The sequence below is a fragment of the Cynocephalus volans genome, chromosome 11 (assembly GCF_027409185.1).
Source record: "Cynocephalus volans isolate mCynVol1 chromosome 11, mCynVol1.pri, whole genome shotgun sequence".
NCBI lineage: Eukaryota > Metazoa > Chordata > Mammalia > Dermoptera > Cynocephalidae > Cynocephalus > Cynocephalus volans.
In genome coordinates this window covers 36,988,982-37,010,010 of record NC_084470.1, presented here as the reverse complement: position 1 = coordinate 37,010,010, position 21,029 = coordinate 36,988,982, and the positions used below count along the sequence as shown (strand labels likewise).

The 21,029-nt window shown below is 40.7% G+C and overlaps 2 protein-coding genes across 7 annotated transcripts in view; one reads left to right on the top strand and one right to left on the bottom strand.

The window, feature by feature from the left end:
• Positions 1–2,002: 2,002 nt before the first annotated feature.
• On the bottom strand, positions 2,003–19,616 carry LOC134390055 (uncharacterized). The gene is made up of 6 exons (XM_063113369.1): positions 19,559–19,616; positions 13,678–14,411; positions 12,948–13,348; positions 11,762–12,014; positions 8,414–8,560; positions 2,003–4,544 (listed from the first exon to the last, which is right to left on the bottom strand). Exons 1-6 carry the CDS (start codon positions 19,614–19,616, stop codon positions 4,506–4,508), a joined length of 1,632 nt encoding a protein of 543 aa, XP_062969439.1. The 3' UTR covers positions 2,003–4,505.
• Positions 13,205–21,029, top strand: part of THRB (thyroid hormone receptor beta) — a 388,788-nt gene continuing 380,963 nt past the window's right edge. For 3 of the 6 annotated variants that reach the window (XM_063113666.1, XM_063113667.1, XM_063113668.1), the window contains exon 1: positions 13,599–13,698. The gene's annotated coding sequence lies outside the window, so the exon portion shown is untranslated. The other 3 variants (XM_063113671.1, XM_063113673.1, XM_063113669.1) reach the window with 3 other exon arrangements.

The window sequence follows — 21,029 nt, the reverse complement described above, 5'->3', positions numbered from 1 at the left end:
GAGTTGAACAATGAATGGGTGCCATGCTGGGTAGATGTTTCTTGTAGGGTGCCAGAGGGTTCTATCCTCAGCCTTGCCTTATTCTTTCTCAATTATTTGGCTGAGCCAGAATATAATGTATCACCATTCTCCACAGATGTTAAAACATAGGCAAGAAGACTACTTGACTTACATAGTAAAGGAAGTGTTTAGATGTCTGGAAAGAGGGCCAGGGTAGACTTTGAGGCCCCATACAATCCAGAACTCTGTGAGTCTTTGATAGTTATATGTTCACCTATTATGGTCATCTCATAACATCCAGCACAGGTAGGTGACTGCCTTAGAGTTTTTGGTCTTTGCTGCCAAAATGAAAGCAAATTAACTCTAATTCCCAACAACACACTGTGTGCTGCCCACCCAACTTTTATCCCTTTACATATGTCTCCTCTCAACCCGTTGTTAGATCGGTGTTTTGATTCTACAAAGGTATGTAAAACCGGATAACTAAACTTGATAAGAAATATAAATGCATAAGAATAAACAGACCAGTGGGGATCATAAGGGACTATGTGTGAGGTTTGTCTTTAGGGTCTCAGACAGTGTTTTCTCTCACATTTATGCTCCAGATGAATGAAACTATCCAATCTTTAGCCTCCAGAGCTGTCATATGTTATTATAAGACTCAACCATCTATTCAGTTATTAACATTTCAGACCAAATTGTGTTTATTTTATTAAATGGTGACTTACAAAAAGGTTACTACTTATTGTAAATGGTGACTTACAAAAAGGTTAATAGCATAATGCTGTGTATCCTGCTTAAATATATTTGTTGTTCACACATGTTTACAAGCTCAGTGTTAAGTCAATTGCCCTATATACATGTGTGTATACATACCCTATAAGCCCTAATTTCTCATTTGCAATTATCAAGGGGATAACTCAACAACAGATGAAAAAATGTTTTAAATAGAAAGGAATTCAGAAAAAACTAAAATAAATCTTATTTTACTTCACTGCTTTGTTCCACATCTTCTTTCCCTGAGTAGTAATATTTCCCTCTTAACAATACAACAGTTTTATTTGATGGACAGTCTGATTTACACTCATTTCCTATAGTCAGTGAGTGTCTTTCGTCAAGGCTGGGCTGGAGTCAGACAGGTTTTTCATTTATTATCTCTAATGACCTGTAAATGTTCCACTGACTTAGGCTTTTATTTCTAAGGCAAACATTTTGCTAACTAGTCATGGTTCACATAGGCACATTAACAGCTCCCTGCTAATTTATCATCATTGGGCAGCTAAGCTCCATTCGGTAAACCAGGTCCTTTTTGCTTCATGATTTTATGATGTTGGCAGTAGCGGTAAGTATGTATTACTTTGTCTAATCCACAACCTAGGGAAAATGAACCTTTTTAGAGTCCTTTCGAACTAATTAGATTATTTAACTGCTGATGAATTCTGAAAAGAGGAATTGTTTTGTGTTGCAATGTTTCCACTGAGTAATAAGAGTATCATGTGGGTGCAGCAGGACAAAGTATAGCATTACGAATTTAAATACACTGGCTCTGTATTCATAGACAGACATAAAAGAGAATAAGATATTCACATATATTCTCGGGGTACTCTGTGTTTCCTAGGTTATTAGTTTCCTTTGCTACATTGTTCGGGACTAACTGCCAAACAGGAAAATTGTAGGTGCTTCATAATTAGTGAATGTACTTATTTTTCTTTGCAGCAACATTTGTAAAAATCATTTTATTTTTGATACATTCATATCTATTGGGCATTTTGTGAGAAGTTCATTACTGAAATATCAAACTTCAGATTTTTTTTTTCTTTTCCTCTATTTTGAGGAAAACGTTTAAGGTGCTGATTTAATTAGATTGTTTTTGGATATAAATGGGTTAAATAATATATATTATTAATATGCCCCAAAATATTTTCTATTGTTTTTAAGGTGCTAAAACAAGCCAGTCAACAGTTTCTTTTTGTTTTGTTTTATTTTTGTTTTTTAACAGTTTCTTAATCTAGAAAATCATGTAAGGAGCAGCAGCAAAATCCAGATTTTCTGACAATAAAAGGTAGAACAGAAATTCTCAACTAGGGATGATTTTGCCCCCTAGGGGACATTTTGGCAAAGTCTAAAGACATTTTTGGTTGTCACAACCTGAGAGGGTGGGGGAAGGGTTGGATGTGCCTTCTACTGGCCAGGAATGCTGCCCAACTTCCTGCAATGCAAAACACAGCCCCTCCCAACAAGGAATTACCCAGCCGAGAACGTTAATAGTGCTAAGACTGCGACACCTGGGCCTAGAACCTTGTTTTCAATATAAATACAAATAAAAATGATTTTACCAGTCTAAACTTTACATACTGGATCATGATCCTTCCCAAAAGTGAGAACTTAGCAACCCTAAAACAGGAACTCAACCTCTTTTTTATTAGAAGAGAGGGAACATTTGTTCCTTTGTGTTCCACGTCTCATTAAGAAGCACAAGTGTATGAGCCTTCCCATTACAGTGAATCATTGACCACTTGTTCATTAGTTCCTATAAATCGTTTTGTTATTCTTAATTTTAATATACTGTAGAATCAGAATATGGCATCACCAAACACCATGAAATGTGTTCTCCCCTTTTCTAACAGTGCATAAGCTGATGGTTAAATGTGCCCTCTAACTTGTGAAAGTATATATTCTCCTTCTGCTTATAAAGCACAGTCTCTAAAGCAGGATGATAGTTTATCTTTTTTCTCTCTCTTTTTGTTTTTATTTTCTTAAAATTTTTTATTATTTATTATAAGCATATTGTTTATTACAAATCATTTTTCTTCCTTATGCCCTTTATCCAACCTATCCCTCCCCAAGCCCCACCCTGCTATCCTTAGGTTTGTTTTCTCCTTCTGAAAGTTCAACATATGTTTTGGTCTTTTCTTTCTTACTTCCTTCATTTCTTCCTTCCTTCCTTCCTTCCTTCTTTCTTAGCACCCAGTTATGAGTGAGAACATATGGTATTTCTCTTTCCTTGTCTGGCTTATTTCACTTAACATAATTTTCTCCAGACTCATCCATGTTGCTGCAAATGGCAGAATTTCATTCTTTTTTATGGCTGAATAGTATTCCATTTTTTGTATATTCCACGTTTTCCTTATCCAGTCATCCGTCAATAGACATTTATGTTGGTTCCATATTTTGGCTATTGTAAATACAGCTGCAGTGAACATGGGAGTGCAGGTATTTCTTCTATGTGATGATTTTCATTATTTTGGATATGTTCCCAGAAGTGGGATTGCTGGATCATACAGTAGTTCTATCTGTAGTTGTTTGAGGAACCTCCATACTGTTTTCCACAATGGCTGTACTAATTTACAGTCCCATCAACAATGCAGAAGAGTTCCCCTTTCCCTGCATCCTCACCAGCATTTGTTATTCTTGGTCTTTTGAATAACAGCCAGTCTAACTGGGGTGAGATGATATCTCAAGGTGGTTTTGATCTGCATTTCTCTGATGACTAATGATGTTGAGCATTTTAGGATGATAGTTTAAAGCACATATTCTTCTAAATTATTTTTTGTTCAAATCCAGCAATATGATAAAAGGGAAAAAATGAGAAATATTGACGGGGCTTCAGAATAATTAAAACATTTTATATTTTTCATAATGATTTGAGTGTTAGTTCTCTTCTCTTCCAGGACATATTCTGGTGTATTCTCTTGTCATTTAATTACATTTTACCTGTTGCTTTAGTCCATCCTTTCTCACTTAGTCTATTTCTCCCTGTGTTTGTGGCATAAAGTCTCTAAGTCTTTGCCTCTGGCTTGCAGAAAGGTCTGTGGTTTCTCAGATTAAGGCACATTATTCCAGTGTGGCTATTTTTGTATTTGTGGGTTTTCCCAGAGAAGAATGGGTTATGTTATTTTTTTTTTTTAATGTTCTACATTTGGGAGAAATTTTTCATATCTGTTACCTCATTAGATCTTCATCATTCAATTTCATGACGTAGAGAATGAAGAAACTATACATTCATGCTACAGATGAGAAAACTGAGGCTTGGAGAAGCCAACATTTAGCAGTCATTTCTTTCCTCGTCACATGGTCTTTCTTCTGATAGGCCAACAAGCTGTCCAAGCTCTGACAAGTATGGAGTAAGCGGTGGAGCAGGGGCTTGGAGACCCAGCCCATAATCTTTCCACCACTGCTCTATTGAGGAAATTCAGTACCAGGTTTCTGCCTACCACTCATGTGAATATTATCATCATCATCAATAATAAAACTGCGTGGCTTCATTCAAATGGAAGATCATTTTTGAAAAGAAAAGGAAAACTAATCTTCACTGATCACCTAAGATCCAGGCACTTTGTGCAACATTTTTAAAGTGTGATTTTTAGTTCATCTCCTTAGCAATGAGGATTTTCTCCATTTTTGTAGGTTAAAAAACTGGGGCTCAGGGAAGTTAACTAATGGGTCTGAGGGCAACAATGTGAATGACTCAACATCATTTCTCACTGCTGATGTTCCTTTTAACCTCAGTAGCCACAAAGCCTTCTTTCATACTGCATGGAAGCCTGGAGGAAGAGCAGAGAAGTAGGCATGCACATGATACGAGTGAGACACTTCCTGAGAGGGACAGTTTTATGCCAATCAATCCAAACAGTTTGAATCAATACCACTTTTTTTTTTATTGGCAGCTGGCCAATGTGGGCATCCTGTGCTCTAACCAACTGAGGTAACCAGCCAGCCCCGTACCACTTTTATTTTAATGGTCAGAGATAAAGGGTTTAAAGAAAATTAATCTGGAGGAACTGTCCATCATCACCTTTAGAAATCTCACATGTTCTCATATGTCGGACAATAATGAGTAGGAATCATTGAAAAAAAGTATGAGAAAAGAACATTTCATAGTCTACATTTACAGATTTTTTGGCTATTAATTAATTAAGGGCAAAAATGATGGTAAATTCAATCTGTAGTTTATCCAAACAAGTAAATAAAGGCTTCCTGTCATTTGACTTATGTATCAAATGGAAAATGTTATTGAAATCATCAGGGGGCTGCCTGCTTAGCTCACTTGGTTAGAACAAGGTGCTGATAACACTGAGGTCATGGGTTCAGATCCCCCCCCCCAACAACAAAAAAAATTCTCATGAAAACAAAGAACATGCTTTCCTATTTTCCCAAAAGAAGCTGCCGTAATGAATGGAACTTAAGTCCACTTCATTTTACCCCATATAGTGTAGAATGATACCAGACCTTGTTTTAAAAAATATTAAATTTCCTAGTTTCTTCGTTTAGTTAATAAACATACAAATATTGTTAAGAAAGAATAGGGAATGCTCCATAAAATAAAGACCTTTCTCTGATCATTGAATGGGGATAGAATTGCATAGACTTTTAGAATGTGAGAACTAGGAGGGATTTTAGGAATTACTTAGTCCAATCCCTTGCATTTATACATGTGGACAGTAGGACCAGGGAAGAAATGACTACGCCAAGTGCACACAAGTAATTAAGAGCATGGCTCAGATCAGATTAGCTCCAAATCCAACACTTGGGGATTTCTGGACCACTCTATTTTCTCCTGTGTTAGAAAAAATATTCCAGGCATTCTAGATACTGGACATTAGAAAAAGTCATTTCAACTTAAGAGTTTAGTAGCAATTAGGAAATGCTACAGGGAAAATATTCATAAAAAGGTCTTTCTCAGAACTGAGCCATTTCCTCCAAAAGACCACTGTTAAAGGCTAGAAGTCGTAGATCTGCAAAGGAGTCTGTCTCCAGAAGATATTATTTCTGCAAATTCGAAATCAGCCATGTACTTTGGTTTGTTCTCGATCTTTGCCAAAGATAGGAGTGCCTCTCCTCTTTCAAAGAATTTGCATCCTGTTCAATAATTTGTAAGCCCCACAAGGGGAAAGATTTTGGCTGTCTTACTGCTCTCTAGTCTAGAGCATATAATAGCCTATCTAGATAGTAGGCAGTTGCATTGTTACAAATTTGCAAGTATTTGTTGAATAATTAGTTTAGAAAAAAGTATCTTTCAAGATAAAATTTTAGCCTTTGCCATTTTTTCTAAGTTTTCAAATACCATAAATTACTTCTTTCCAAAGTAATAATGACAGATCGCATTTATTAGTCACTATATGCCAGGCACTGTGCACAGTATTATCCATCTATTAACACAGATTCGCCACACGATCTCTATCAAATAGGTATGATTATTTTCTCCATTTTTACAGAGGAGGAAACTGAAGCTTAGAGAAGCTATGTAACATGCCCAAATCACATGGTTAGAAAGGACACAAACCTGGAACTCAAACAGTATAAGGTTTTGCTCTAAATCTGCATAAATGGCAACTGAGGCCTCTCTTGTACCAGCTCTGGTTTCATAGTTTGCCCCAAATATATCATTTATAGATGTCTAAAATGTGTTCTACAGTTGTGTTTTTAGGAGCTCTGTAACTAATATTTTATGTAATGCTTTGTAAACTGAGAATGAAATGAGTTTTACTGTAAAAGAGAATTATAATACATGAAAATAGGAGGTGTCAATAAAACCTATATTGTCCTCAAATTGAGAATCTCACTTAAACTGACAAAAGCAAATAAATTTGAAGTTATGACTGTCATGCCAGATATGACTCATGCATGGATTTTAAGGATTTGAAAATAGCTCATAATCATAAACATCACATTATATGTGTTATTGTATCTAGATGAATTCAAGTTTATTCCATGAAAATGAGTAGGATTCATTTTATTTCCTTACTAAACAGAAAGGATTTTTTCACTGAATTTTTTAAAAATTACATTGCCATTTTTGATGCATATAAACATAACTGAAAAAAAAGAAGTACACTTAACTGACATGTTTTGGGAAGGTGCATCTTGAACCACTAGATTTCCTCAGTGATTGCCAAAGAATTTAACAACTATACTTTTGTGTACTCACAATGAACATAGGTTATTACAATCCAATTAGCAATTACTCAGCTCATTTTAAACCTCCCTTTCAATCAGCTGAAAATTAAGACTGAATTTAGAACTGTTTTGGTATTCTTACCTTCCTTTCCCCCATTCACCTTTTTCTCAATGTACTTTAATTCATCAGCATCTTCATTTTTGCGTGGGCTTTGAGTATGTGGCTTAGTTCATAAGCTTGATTTGTGGCTGTAAGTAAAGCCATACTTGCTACATAGGGGAATAATAGTTTTGAATATTGATTTTTTCCGGATTTTCATACTTATGATACTGAATAATATTTACTCTCTCAAGTTAGATTCCATGTGAAAACTGTAAGAATAAATAGAAGTCAGCAAGTGCTAACTGACCATCTTCTAGTTGCTCATAATTGTGTTGCTACTTCAGAGAGCTTTAATAGAATAATTCAGAGATAATTTATGGCCAGCAATTTTACTCCTAAGTATATGCCCAAGAGATATTCATATAGTCACAAAAGAATTGTTCAAGAATGTTCAATAGCTGCTTTATTTATAAAAGCCCCAAAGTGGAAACAACTCAAATGTCCATCAACTGGAGAATAAACAAACACATTGTGGTGTATTTATATAATGCAATATCAAAAAAAAAAAAAAAGATATGAAAAGTAGAACAACATTCCAATCCACACAATAATGTGGATTTATCTCAAAAATATTTTCATTGAGTGAAAGAAACCAGATACAAGAGAGAACACATGGTATGATTCCATTTATATGAAGTTTAAGACCTGGCAAAGCTAATGAGGATGATAGAAGTTAAAACAGTGGTTACTTCTAGAAGGGGGGTGGTATTCACAGAAAAGGTACAGAGGAAGTTTCTACATTGCTGGAAATATTTTCTCTCTTGTTCTGGGTGGCGGTTACACAGGGGTAAAAAAAGGTAAGAATTCACAGAACTGAACACTTAGGATTTGTCTATTTTACCATATGTAAATTACACATCAACTAAAAAAAGAATCACTCCAAATGTGTTATTTCAGCTCAACATTTTGTTTTAGACCTATACGCATGTTGATTCACCTGGGCCTATTTCATTATTTTTACTGTATCCATTTGAAGAAAAGATGATGTATAGTGTGGTAGAGTTTGGCTGGCTGACAGGTGTTAGGATAACACTAACTACTGCATCAAAAATACTCACATTTCAGTGACTTAACACTAAAGAAGTTGATTACTCAACCACTGTAACAGTTCAGTGTGAGCATTCTAGTTCTCTTCCACGTGGTGATTAAGGGACCCAGGTTGTGGCTTACTAGTTTCTACTCAGGGCCTTCACTACCTCCAGTTAGAAAACAAAGGAAGAGAATGTGATTAGGGAATTTTCTAGCCAGTGAGATGCATATTTTATTTAGACCTCTTCCGATTGTCCCAGTGCACCACAGTCCCTTAAAGCAAGGAGTTAGGGCACTGTCTCATGATTCCCAGAACATGCTTACATTTTCCAGCTCACATTTCTGCCCCATGACTCCCTCTCTCGTGTACAGGTAGCATGATGGGCTGGTTAAGGGTACATCCTCTGCCACCAGAACCTTGGCTTCAGCTTGAGCAGAGTATTTGATCTTCTTATGTCTTAGTTTCGCCATCTGGAAAATGGAGCACATAATAATACTGTTTTACAGAGTTCTTGGGCAAACTATAAAAGATGTGTGAGGTATTTAGGACAGTACCTGGAACACAATATATGTTTAATAAATGTTAGCTGTTTTACATACCCCTTGCTATAACCAACCATGCCAGATGTCTACTGCACCTCCAACATGCCCTAGGTTTCTACCACAACAAAGGATCAAGTTCTTTCCCCAGGGGAAGCTTTATGGGCATGTGATCTGTGCAGTTGCACAGGGCCCAGGCTCAGAAGGGCCTGGTGCTTGGGGCCTGGTACTTAGCTCAATGTTCTGTTGTCACCATATTGAAATTCCTAATAATTTTATCTTTGAACTTGTGTTTTGTAAGTGAAATCTGATGGGATGATGGAGCACGTACATGAACAGAGGAAAAACAGATAACACACACGTCCACCACCGTTCTTCACTGCTCCACTCACATATAGCATTCTGGATGCCCCATGAGCACAGAATTCTAGTGGACGCACAATGTGTGTGAATTCAGTGAAACTCAAATTGAGTACAAGGTAAGCATGTTGCCTCTATGACTAAGTGGGTACACTGACAACCCCAAGGGGCCATGCCTTCTGTTCCAACCAGAACTTGCTTTGAACACAGAAAGAAGGCAACAACCAAGGAACCTTTACATGTACTTTCTTACTTATGTTACTTTCCTGTATCAGCCAACCACTTACTCTGAAAATGATGACATAGAAGGAAAGGGAAGGACAGAATAACCTATGGTCCCTCTTCCTTTCAGTGCTTACTTACTCATCAGTGAGCCAAATGTAGAGTGCTGAGAGAATGGGCATGTATCAAGAAGTGAAATAAAACAGTTAGTTTTGTGCTATTTCCACTGTTCCGTTAAAAACAAAACATATGCATATCTGAGCTACAACATACATATGCATGTATGAGCTACAAAATATAAGTAATTTATTCATTTCACATGCTCTTATATTTGAATTTAAAACTGACATTGCCCACTATAAAGATGAATGGTAAAATTTGTGCTAATAAGTTTAAGTGTTTATTTTTTTACTTAGAATGATATTAAATAGAAAATTTAAAATACCATGACAATTCCAAAGACAGACTGTGGAAGAAAGATGACAGCTTTATATTTTGTACCATTAGTAGTACTTCTTTCCTGCTTTTTGAATAAAGTGCCCCACATTTTCATTTTGTACTGGGCCTTGCCAATAATATAGCCAGTTCTGTCTTTTTCTCTCTCTAACTTCTTTCAAAAGTTCCATCCAGTTGCCATATGCAAGAAGTCTTACCTGATCTCTCTATTTTTTCTGGGCTATCTTGGCCTCCTTGCAAGTTCTCACATAGCAATTTATTTTTTTATTTTTTTTATTTTTTTATTTTTTTTAAAGATGACCGGTAAGGGGATCTTAACCCTTGACTTGGTGTTGTCAGCACCACGCTCAGCCAGTTAGCTAACCAGCCATCCCTATATAGGATCCGAACCTGCGGCCTTGGTGTTATCAGCACCGCACTCTCCCGAGTGAGCCACGGGCTGGCCCTAGCAATTTATATTTGTACCCTTTTCATTAGAAATTGACCTTGAACTAGTTAATTTTGAACTTGTCAACTTCCCTCAGAGTCTGCCTTTCCTGAAAGTCTGGAGTAGACTTACGTTCTTACCCAGCTGCTACGGACCAGAATCCCTGAGGCTAACAATGAACAGATAGAATCAGAATCTCCAGGGCTAGGTCAATTTGGCTGCACAACCAGCTTGTGAAGTTGTTGAATGAATGAATACCAATGGTTCCCATCCCCAGAATGGTACTTCCTCCAGTTCCGATACTCCCTGGTAAAATCTGGTCCATCCTTGATGAATTGCCTCAAGCGCTACCTCTTTCAGTGAAATTTCTAATTTTCCCTCCATTCACACCCACATTCTAATTCTCTGAGATGGAGTCCTTTACCATATATTAATGATCTTTGACACCTAGCAAATTCTAATTCGAATTTTACTTCTCTGATTAGACTCTGGTAACAGGTAACACTGAGGGCACAGCAGAGCAGGAACTAGGAGTAGGCAAGGAAGGCACTCATCTCAGGCATAAAATTTAAGGGAATGCAAAAAAACTCAGTAATCAAGAGAAATTATATTTTAATGCAATATTTTTAAATTTAAAAAATTAATGCAATAATCATCATGATAAACAATATACCAAAATTTTAAACAAAGACAGGCTCAGACCCTGTACCTGCATTACTGACCTCACTCACTCTGGCTTAATCCCAGCCCTGTTAGTTCCTATGTATCATTCATTTTCTTACTCCAGCAGTTGCTGAATGAATGAATATATGAATTAATTGCTTCCCGGAATAGAGTCATCAGCTTGACAGTTGTAGATCCTGGTAATGAGGATGGCTAAGGTGGAGGTGATCATGGGTCCTAAAACAGTCTTGGTGTGTGCCTCTCAAGTCAGTCAGACTGGAATACAAGACCATGGGCTCTAAAGTCGAACGATATGTTCTGCCTTCAATCAGGTCCTCCTGATGTTCTCCTTCATTGTACCCCCTTGTGTAAAACCAGATAAATAAATGCCATGTCTGTTGCTAACACTTCGTTACCACAATGCAGCCTGTAAGACTGCGCTATAAGAGCCTGTTCAGATAGAATCCTAGCAGTTCAAGTCCTAACACTGCATTGAATCGCCCTCTCCATTGTCATATAACATTGTCACAACCATAGTCTCATGAATTGTTTGAATAATGCCGCATTACTTATTTTATCATTTAATTGACTCTTTATTCTCTGTATGCTTCCTTCTTAAGAAAGAATTTAGCTCCAACTTATACTCAAGAAGAGAAAAAAGTAAAAAGTTCCAGCAGGCTTTAGGGCCTATCATCCACCTTGGGAAGAAAGATTTACATCACTTCATCTCCCCTTATTACCAAAATTGCTCACAAGGCTCAAGGCTCCCTGGGGTCTGTGAAGAGTCAACCTGCCAGCCTTTTTCCTTCGCCTTTTCACCCACAGTTAGCCACCAGGGGGCCGCCTGATAGGCTCCACAGCTTTCCTTCAAACCAACCAAAACATCCTGGCGCAGCTTTTGAGCAAAGCCCAGGAACTTCCCTGCAAAAGAGAACAACTCAGAAGCCTGCAAGTCCTATGGTACTGCCTTATTACCAGTGAAGAATAAAGCACGGATTTCTCACCAAGGACCAACCGCAAACGGTTTCCGTGGAGTCTGATGGCACAGGCCCTTCCCTCTCGCCAGAAAGCCTTGAGATCTGCGACTTTCTCTCTTGCAGCGCGCTGAAAGCCTGCTCGTCCAGATGCAGGGAACAGCTGCCGAATTCCTGATAGCTGTGGTTGCTCATGCTGTGGGCAGGGGTGGTGCCCCTCGCCGCTTTCCGTGGGACACTCAGAAGAAGCCGGAATAAAACACATGTGTAACCGCCTGGAAATCTAGAAAACACATTAATAAAAAATCTATACATTGTTCAGACAGCTGAACAATGTATAGATTTGTAAACAAATCGTCATAGCTCATGTTACACGAATAAATGTGTATATTGAATTATGAAGTCGGAATTATTTTAATATTGTTTATAAGAATGCAATTGTACTTTGTCGTCAAAGTAGTTTTGTTGCAACTATAGCTTCCTACCGACTGCATTTTAGCTGTCTGGGTACTCGTTATATTTTTCTAAGTATTCTTCCGGCCCAGAACGCAAACTGCCCACTTCTTTATTCTCTCTCCATGTGAACCCTTGGCCTTCAGGACCTCAGGTGGGGGACATTTTAGAGCTCTATATTTGGCTGGGACAGGACTCTTTCAAGAGTATAAATCATTTTTGTCTTCTGGGCTTTATTTGTACATTTCCAGGGCAAAGACAAATTAATGGGGCGGCCCTTCTGAGACGTGTGGACTGTCTCAACCCTACGCACACCTCTCCCAGGCTATGCATAATGGGGGAGAGATGTCCCCTTAAGGGCAAGCAGAGCATTTTCCAGACTTTCATTCTTCGGGACGAGGTGCTGGTGGGAGAGAACCGCCAGACGGCGTGGCCGGCTGGAGGCCCCGGGAGGAGCCAGAGCGCCGCGTCGTCCCGACACGCGCCACAAGTGGTTTGGGGGCGGAGGGAGGGGCGCGGCGGCGTGGGCCGCGCCGGTGGGGCAGGGCACAGAAAGCTGTGCTCCTGGAAGTCGCCTTCCCTCCCGCCCCCTTGGCACTCGTGCCCCATCCCTTCCTCTTCTCCAACTAGAGGAATAACGCCCGAGCCCGAACCTCCGTGCGCATGCAGCGGGGTGGGTGGATTCGCGCCCACCAAACCCAGGGCAACGTCACCAGCCCTGGGAGGGCACAGCCGGAGTTAGGAGGAGGGGGGCCGCCCGCACCTGGGGTGGCAGGTGCGGAGGCGGCCGGCCCGTGGGTGGCCTGTGCGTGGGACCCGGGCTAGGGGGTCAGCGAGCCGGGCGCAGGGGGCGCGTCGGTACCCGCTGGGCGGCCCGGGGCGGTGGTGGCGGCGGCGGCGGCGGCGGGGTGTGCGGCCAGGAGGCCATTTCCTCGCTGCGCCCCTGGCGGAGCCGGGTTTGCCTGCTCTTGGCCGCCGCCGCCGCGCGAGTCGGACCGCCGGGAGGGCTGGAGGGGAAACCAGGTCACCGGTTCGCAGACGCGGCGCGGAGTAGGTGTCCCGGGCCCGGAGTAAGGCAGCACCCGGGGAGCGGGCCGGGGTGGGCCGGGCACGCGGGGGGCCCCAGAGAGGCGGGGACTCCAGTGCCGCGGCCACAGTCGCTTCCTACGCCTACAAAAGTGGAGTGGCCGGGGAGGACCGGCGCGGCCCTAGCTGCGGCCGCCTCTCTTCGCCCAACGAGCTGACATTTTGCAGGACTCGCGCGACGCCCCGTCGCCTGCGCTCCCCGGGACCCCGCCGCCAGGAGGAGGGGGCGGAGGAGGGTGGAGACTGCAGGGTTGGCCAAGGAAGGCTCACATCCTCGGGCGGGCTGCCGTGACGCGGCGGGGATTAACTTTGCATGAATAATGTGAGTGCGCTTGGAAAGGAGACCTCCTGCTCCCGGCTCGGGGCAAGCGCCCGCAGGCTGCCTTCCCCGGGCAGGGGCGTTCAACGCAACCGGCTCGAGGGCACCGGTAATTTGGCGAGAGGACCGCGCAGAGGCAGCGGGGGGTGGGGGGGAGGGAGGAGAGGGCGACAGTTCCAACTGTCCAGAAGGGTGGGTGGGATGGTGACGGGGTGTCGCAGGAACCTGGAGAGGTGCCGGTGCCGAAGCTTAGCGCGCGCGGGCGCGCGGGCGGGCGTGGGTGGGCGGGGGGTGTCGGCGCCCGGTTACCTGCCTCCGCGGGGTTCCTGCGCCCCGGCTCTGGGAGGAGGTGCCCTCTCGTGCTTTGGCACCGTGCGGCCGCAGGCGGGGAGCCACGGCGTGGGCAGTGGCGGAGCAGGGTGGCTGGGGGCCCCTTCCAGTCGCAGCGCCTCTGTTCCTCAAACCCCAAGCCCAGCTGTTGACAGGCTCCTTGTGAAATGGAGTTTGGCATCCTCAGCGCCGAACCGAGTGGAAGTTTCCATGATGAGGAAGTTGTGTGACACGGGGATTCGGAAAAGATTGGCAGGCACGGGGGTGAGGGGTTTAAAGGGACTGTGGGTCTCCCGTCCCCCCTTTTTCTCCTGCCCCGGAACTCCGGGGCTTGTAGAGGAGAATTATCCTGAATGTTGACGTGCGCTGTCGCCGGTGCCTGGCGACTCACTTCTCTCCGCCTCCTCAGGGAATCGGTGGCGATGTCGCTAGCCTCCTGGGTCGCGCTCTTTTGCTTTGCTGCTCTTGACGCAGCATCTTCCTCTGGGTCGCCTTGAGTTGGTTGTGATACCAGTTGTGCCAGCTGTGTGCCTCCCCCCCCACTGCCACCCCTCGGGGAAGGACTAATTGGGGGGAGTTTTCATTCCTAGTGGATTTCGTCCTTCTTAGCTGCAGTTGTCATTTTGGAGGAGTATTTCCCAATGACTGTTGTAGGATTATTATTAGTGTTAATTCTTAAGCCTTCTGATTTGTTTTAAGGAAGGGAGGATGGGGTGAGTTTTTTTTGTTTGTTTGTTTGTTTGGGGAGGGGTTTTAATGTATGAAAGTTTAAATATATAATTTTCCCCAAGTGGAAAATTTTAAAAGAAGGGTATAGAAACATAACAATTCATAAACAGAGTCAAAGAAAAAGAGTTTACCTGAACAATCAAGTTCAGACTCTTCACCTCCTCTCCTCACGCACGTTTAGAATTTGTGAAGATGCAAACGCTATGCCTGATCAGTAAATATATTTGAAATAAATTCTTCCTTTTAGAATGTTATTGGTGTTGGGTACTAGTGAGATTGAGTTTTAACGACCCATTTTGAAGTTCAAGAAATTAAGAATTCCTTGGACAGTGTGTTAATACCGGAGCACAGCAATTGTTGTAATGATAAATGTATTAGATAATGTAGACCTGTTGGACAGTATCTTTATATTATTTGTCCTCAGCTTAGTGTGCTTATTTGCACTGTAATAATACATACCATGCACTGCAAAGCAAAGGAGTAAAAGTTTCATTTTAGTCCAAATGTTCCATGATTCATTCTAAATATCCACAGTGACTGGTCTGCTGCTTAATTCACTTCTGCTTAATTCTTTCTAATTCTGAAACAAGTCAAAGACTAGGAAACATTAACAAAAAAGGTGTTTCAATGTAAAGTATTTTCAGCAGTGGATGTGTTTAGGATGATTTTATGCCAGCTGGCTAAGTGTTTTAATTGACTCATAACAGAAATTCAGTAGTAAGTGGTTTGTTTGGGGTATTTTGTGAAGACATGGGTGAGCAAACAATCATTATTGTTTGTGCATGCAAAACAGATACTATCAAAATCTTATTTTTAATTAATTTCAAAGGTTTATTACATATTAGAAGTGGGAACCATCTGCTAGTAAATACAATTTTGCTTTATTTGTAGCTAATGGAAGTAAATGTTACTGAATATAGCTACAGAACTGTTTGTGTTTTTATAAATGAAGCAATTCCTATTGGCATTACAATTTCTATTGGCATAATTTTATTGACATTGGAATATTGTCTTATGAAATAACTGACATTACAAAGAGGAATAAATATTCCATTTCTCCCCTTTTAGCTTCTCTGTGGTAAATTCTGCTGTCTCAGTAATTAGAGATGAATTAAGACAGCATCCTTTTAATCTGGCATCTTTGGGGAAAAGGTGATTTAAAATCTCCTTAAGAGCACAGAAAGTTGTGGATTCCTTTCCTTTTCTGGGGTTTTTTTCAGTTGTTTGAAGCATGGGATGTGTGGAGCCACAAATGAGATTGCATGTTTCTTTTATTACTAAGCTCACCTTTTTGATGGAAATCAGAGTAAAGGTGATTGGTTTCTTCGCTCCTTCTTCTCATTTTAGTGTAAGATTAAGTGTCACCTCCTTAGAAAGCCCTTCCCTGACCACTTGAGCAAAGGCAGTCTTCAGAACCATCAGGCTTTTGTTTTGTTTTGTTTTGTTTCTTCTTTGTCCTTCCCCGGTCTTATTTGCAATCTGAATTGTTCGTTTCAGTTGATATTTGTTGATCACCTGTCTCCCCCATCTATAATATAGAGTCTATGAGAACAGGAGTGTCGACGGCCTCACTCTTGATTTTCCAGCACCTAAAACAGAACCTGGCACAGACTAGGTGCTGAATAAATCTTTGTTGAGTAAATTAATGGTTGTGCCCAAACATTGTGTTCTCAAAAATACCCAAGCATCCTAAGTGAGTGCCAGTTGGGCATGCCAAGGTCTGTGCCATGTGTGTGTTTGCACATGTGAGCACACAGCCATATGTATATGGTTCAATCTTTGCTTATTTTTACCTCTTTTTTTTTTTGAGACAAAAGCTGGCTTGCCATTCTGTATAGTGACAATGCAGAGAATCATTTCTGAGAGTTCCTCCTAGGGCATTTGGTTTGAGTACACGGAGACCCTCAGTAGCAGAGTTTTTCTTACATGTTACCTTGATTCCCTGAAGACACTGGCCTTTTCTACTCCCTGATTTTCAGCAGAATCTTTATGAATTCTAGAGGCATTGTCAGTAGTAAGAGTAAAATTCCAGGGACCAGAGATCACTGGGTGATAGCAATGTCTTCTCAGCAGAACCTGGCAGTGCGTCTGGCCTTGGCAACACTAAGGGGACCAAGGACATGTGGAAGTAGTTTGGACTGTAAAAGCAGCAGTTGGGGAGGGGTCAAAATGGGACTGTCAGGATCCAACACAACATAGAAATAGCCCTCGGTGATTTCAGGTGACCCTGAATGATACCCAAGGGGTTATCTTCAAGTTAGTTATTCTTGGAAACTCTTGGTGTAAATTGGAAGTAAAAGAAAATTACAATTGATGATTATGTTAATTTGTTTTTTTAATAGAGGATCAACTTTTAGAAATGTGTCTGAGTAAATGCATAGTAAAAATCCCACAAAATAATGAGATTGTTAAAAATGGGAGGGGAAGAAAGATCAAAATCTTGTAGAAGAGGAAAGATAATTAAATTAAAATCCTAAGTGCTTACTGCTTTAGTGTATTTAATTTAGCTCTGAGCTTCTAGTAGCCAAGGTAGCAGACAATAAGGGGGACTGGAGGTGGCATGCATTAAAGTTGTAGGGACAGATCAGATAACGTATGTAGAGTGCTTGCCGTGGTGCCTAGCAACCACTATATACACATATAAAATATCAAATTATATCAGGGACAGTACTTGAACTTCACTTTTACAGAAAATGAGTTTATCTTTGGGGCCTTAGCTACTTATGGTCCTGCACTGGAGATTCTGGTGATAGTCCCCAGAGGAGAAACAGAGCTCAGAAAACCTAGAGGAATGAATGGTTAACATGTTCTTTAAGCTAACTTTTTCTAGTATCCAGTGTCTCAGCCAGGATTCTGAATAGAGCCATCTGAGAGGACAGGACTTGAAAATGACCCTTTGGTTATAAACTTTTCTAAAGAGTTGACTCTGACACTTTGTGCAATAGTCTATATAGCTCTTATCACCCCGCAGGGCAGTTTGTTTCCATTTATGTCCCCACCTCTAAATTGCGATGAGGCACTGTGTGTGGGTTTATTCAACCTTGTCACCCCAGCTCCATAGCCACCTAGGTTGGCACATGGGTACAGGTGAAACACTTGTTGGAAGAATGAATGGAAGGGGAGAAGGGACAGTGCTTCTCTTTCCATTCTATGTTGGTATTAAGTGTCATCTTCTGACTTGGTTTTGCTTAAAAGAATTGTTTGCTGCCTGGATTGCATCATATGTCCAGATCACAGCTGACTGTTTGTTAGACAGGCTTTAGAGCCAGTTGAGCAATGGGTGATAAATTGACTCCTTGCTTCATTTAAAGTCATTTTGATTCTTTGACTTGATTCCTCATTCAGTCTGCAAAGATTTGTGTACCTACTATGTGCCTGGCCCTGTTCATTTGCCCAGTGACCTGTGAAACAATGTGCATATGTTAAGACAAAGGAATTGTGAAACGGTCTCCATTGTGATGAAATGCTTATGCCTATTGGAGTCTTTCAAACGGCCCCCTACATGGAATAAAGTTATTTTATTTCTAAGAGGTGACTGTTTTGTGGTTTCTGTAGCACATGTGTATTAGTGTAAATTCCAGTGTGATTCCCCCAGGATTCTCTTGTATCCAAGTGGTGTGGCATTGAATATATTTAGGCCAGTGAGTTTCTGATTAAGAATGTTCACTCTACACTTTAAGTTCCCAAACTTGTTAGTCAATTATGGCATTTAAGCAAGTGGGGGACAGTATCCAAATTACTGAGTCACAAGTAATGCATTTCCATATTCTCCTCTCGGGAATCTGGCCAACTGACAGCCAGAACAGTGATCTACGTTCAGTGTTAATGTTGTTTGGTCCCTACTGTCCTAAATTGAAGAGACTTTGGAGACTTTATGTACTGGCAGCTCTTCTTGTGCTGTACTATTTTTATTGAGTGAGAAACTGAGCTCTGCTGTGAATGTAAGTATCTTTTCCAAATAGCGAGTCAGGAGAGCCTGGAATAAGGACCCAGGAACCTTGAATCTCTGTCCCGGGAAGCATATTATATCCTTTCCATGGTGACAGTCAAGACACTCTAACAGGATACTCCCTGGATATTTCCAATGGATGTAGATGTGCTTGGTAATAATGATCATGACTCTTGCCTGAGATGATTAAATTTACGTAGTATGTGGATCTACTCTTAACAACCCAGAATACCTGCATTTAAGGCTATTGCCAGAAAATATAACCTTGAACTGTCTGCTTGGCAATGCTTACAAAAATTAAATGACATTTGTGTAGAAGTGTTCAAAGGATAGGAAACAAAAAGACAAATTCATGGTCCAACTTGTCACTATGAGAAAACTTTTGGCTTACATATCTGAGCTCTATTTTATCTTCCTGCTCTGGTTGTTTTATTTTAATTTCTATTTTTTCCTAATTCTGCTTTTTAAAAAATTATTCACATTTTGTTCTTTATCATTTATGTACTCACTCAGACACATAAATATATACAAGTGTGCACATGTTCTAACAGTGGACTGTAGATAAGGCATTTATAATAATTAGGCAAAGACTCATCTGAGCTAAGTTACTCATTCAAATTTCTACTTCCACAAGAGGGCATTCAGGGAATCATGGTTTTTCTTCTGTAATCAAGAATTTAGGGGACCAACCCTGTGGCTCACTTGGGAGAGTGCGGCGCTGGGAGCGCCCGAGACCGCGGGTTCAGATCCTATATAGGGATGGCTGGTGCACTCACTGGCTGAGCGCGGTGTGGATGACACCAAGCCAAGGGTTACGATCCCCTTACCAGTCACAAAAAAAAAAAAAAGAATTTAGGGATTTATCACAAAGTCATGAGTGATAAGTTGATTGAAGCAAAAGCATGAACACAGAATGCAGATTGACAGTAGATATGTCTTCTTTATTTGGGAATACACTAACTTGACTCCTCTGGAGGCTCAGGAATGTTTCTGATGAGGAGAGCTGAGAAGATAGTCATGGTTTCGGTGTCATAATGAGTGATCCTGACATTCAGGAACCTCCTGAGTATTCTCTTATGACATAAGTTGTTCATTGGTTCTCAGGATGGTTCAGATATATGCCTCCCTCCCCCACCCCCTTTATTGTTTGTTTCTCTTAGGTCCCTGTTTTCCCAGATTTCAGCAATGTTTACACATAACAGGTACTCAAGAAGTAATGATTGATGATAATGATCATAACATTCCTGGGGCTTGGTCATCTTTTTCATGTTTCTATCCCACATAAGTAAATGTCTTACCAACTTGCAGGTTCATACATGCAGAATCTGTCTCTCTGACAAGCGTGTGTCATGTTCTCACATACAGAGAGAAAGTCACCACTTGTCTCTAGCTTCAGCTGTGTTCCCATGCCCAGCTTCCAAATCATGGTGAGAAATGCCACTGTCACACTAATGTCCTAAGCCACAAATCCTGCCATCGTTTTCAATCCCTACTTACTCCTGAATATGTTGGCAGATCCTTGTCTTATTTTACTTTTACTTATTTTACTATTCGTTATTTTACTCTATGGTCAATTATGTATGGGAAATCCTGAGTTTTCGAAGTCTACTTTTTACACTAGTGTGCATTATGAATGGCCAAGAACAGAGAGCAGGTAGCAAAACTTATTCAATCACTGTATTCTTTGAGTGAGAGAGAATAGCCTTAAGTGGCTAAAGTTCAGCACAAGAGGTTGTGAGGAATAGTTCATTGTGTTACACTTAAAAAATAATTGGCTCATTTGTTTTAACCTTTTACTACATTTCATGATAAGTGGTAAATTGAAGGAGCAGTATCTAGCCCACAGCAAAACCTTTTCTGATTTTTCACAAAAAAAATCCAATACTTTATAAAATACTGTTTAATATTGCCCATTATTGAAGCATTTTATGACATGTAAAAATCCTGCTGAATTTCTATTACTTTAAACATATTATAATCATAATCTATATCTTTCCTAGTATTCAAGAACATTCAACTGTGGGTCGAGCACTACATTATTTCATTTAATCTTCACATATGGTAGATGAGGAAACTGAGTCCATGCAATGAAGCCAGGTAGAAGCCTGGATATGAATCCATACATGTCCACTCCCAGCTCTGGTTCTAAACCTTTATACCAGTAGTTCTCAGTGGGGGTGGTTTTGCTTACCAGTAAATATTTGGCAATATCTGGAGGCATTTTTGATTTTCAGAACTGGAGGGTGGGAGGATCAGCAGGCCTCTAGGGTGGTAGCATTAATACTTCAATGAGCAATTACAATAATGATAAGTTCTATGATGCAGTAAGTACAGTATACGATGGGAGCACATAGTCAGGGGTGGGGAGGGCTCTAGACAGAAAGAACACAATATACAAACATGTGATGTGCAGGTGAAAGTAGGAAGCACTC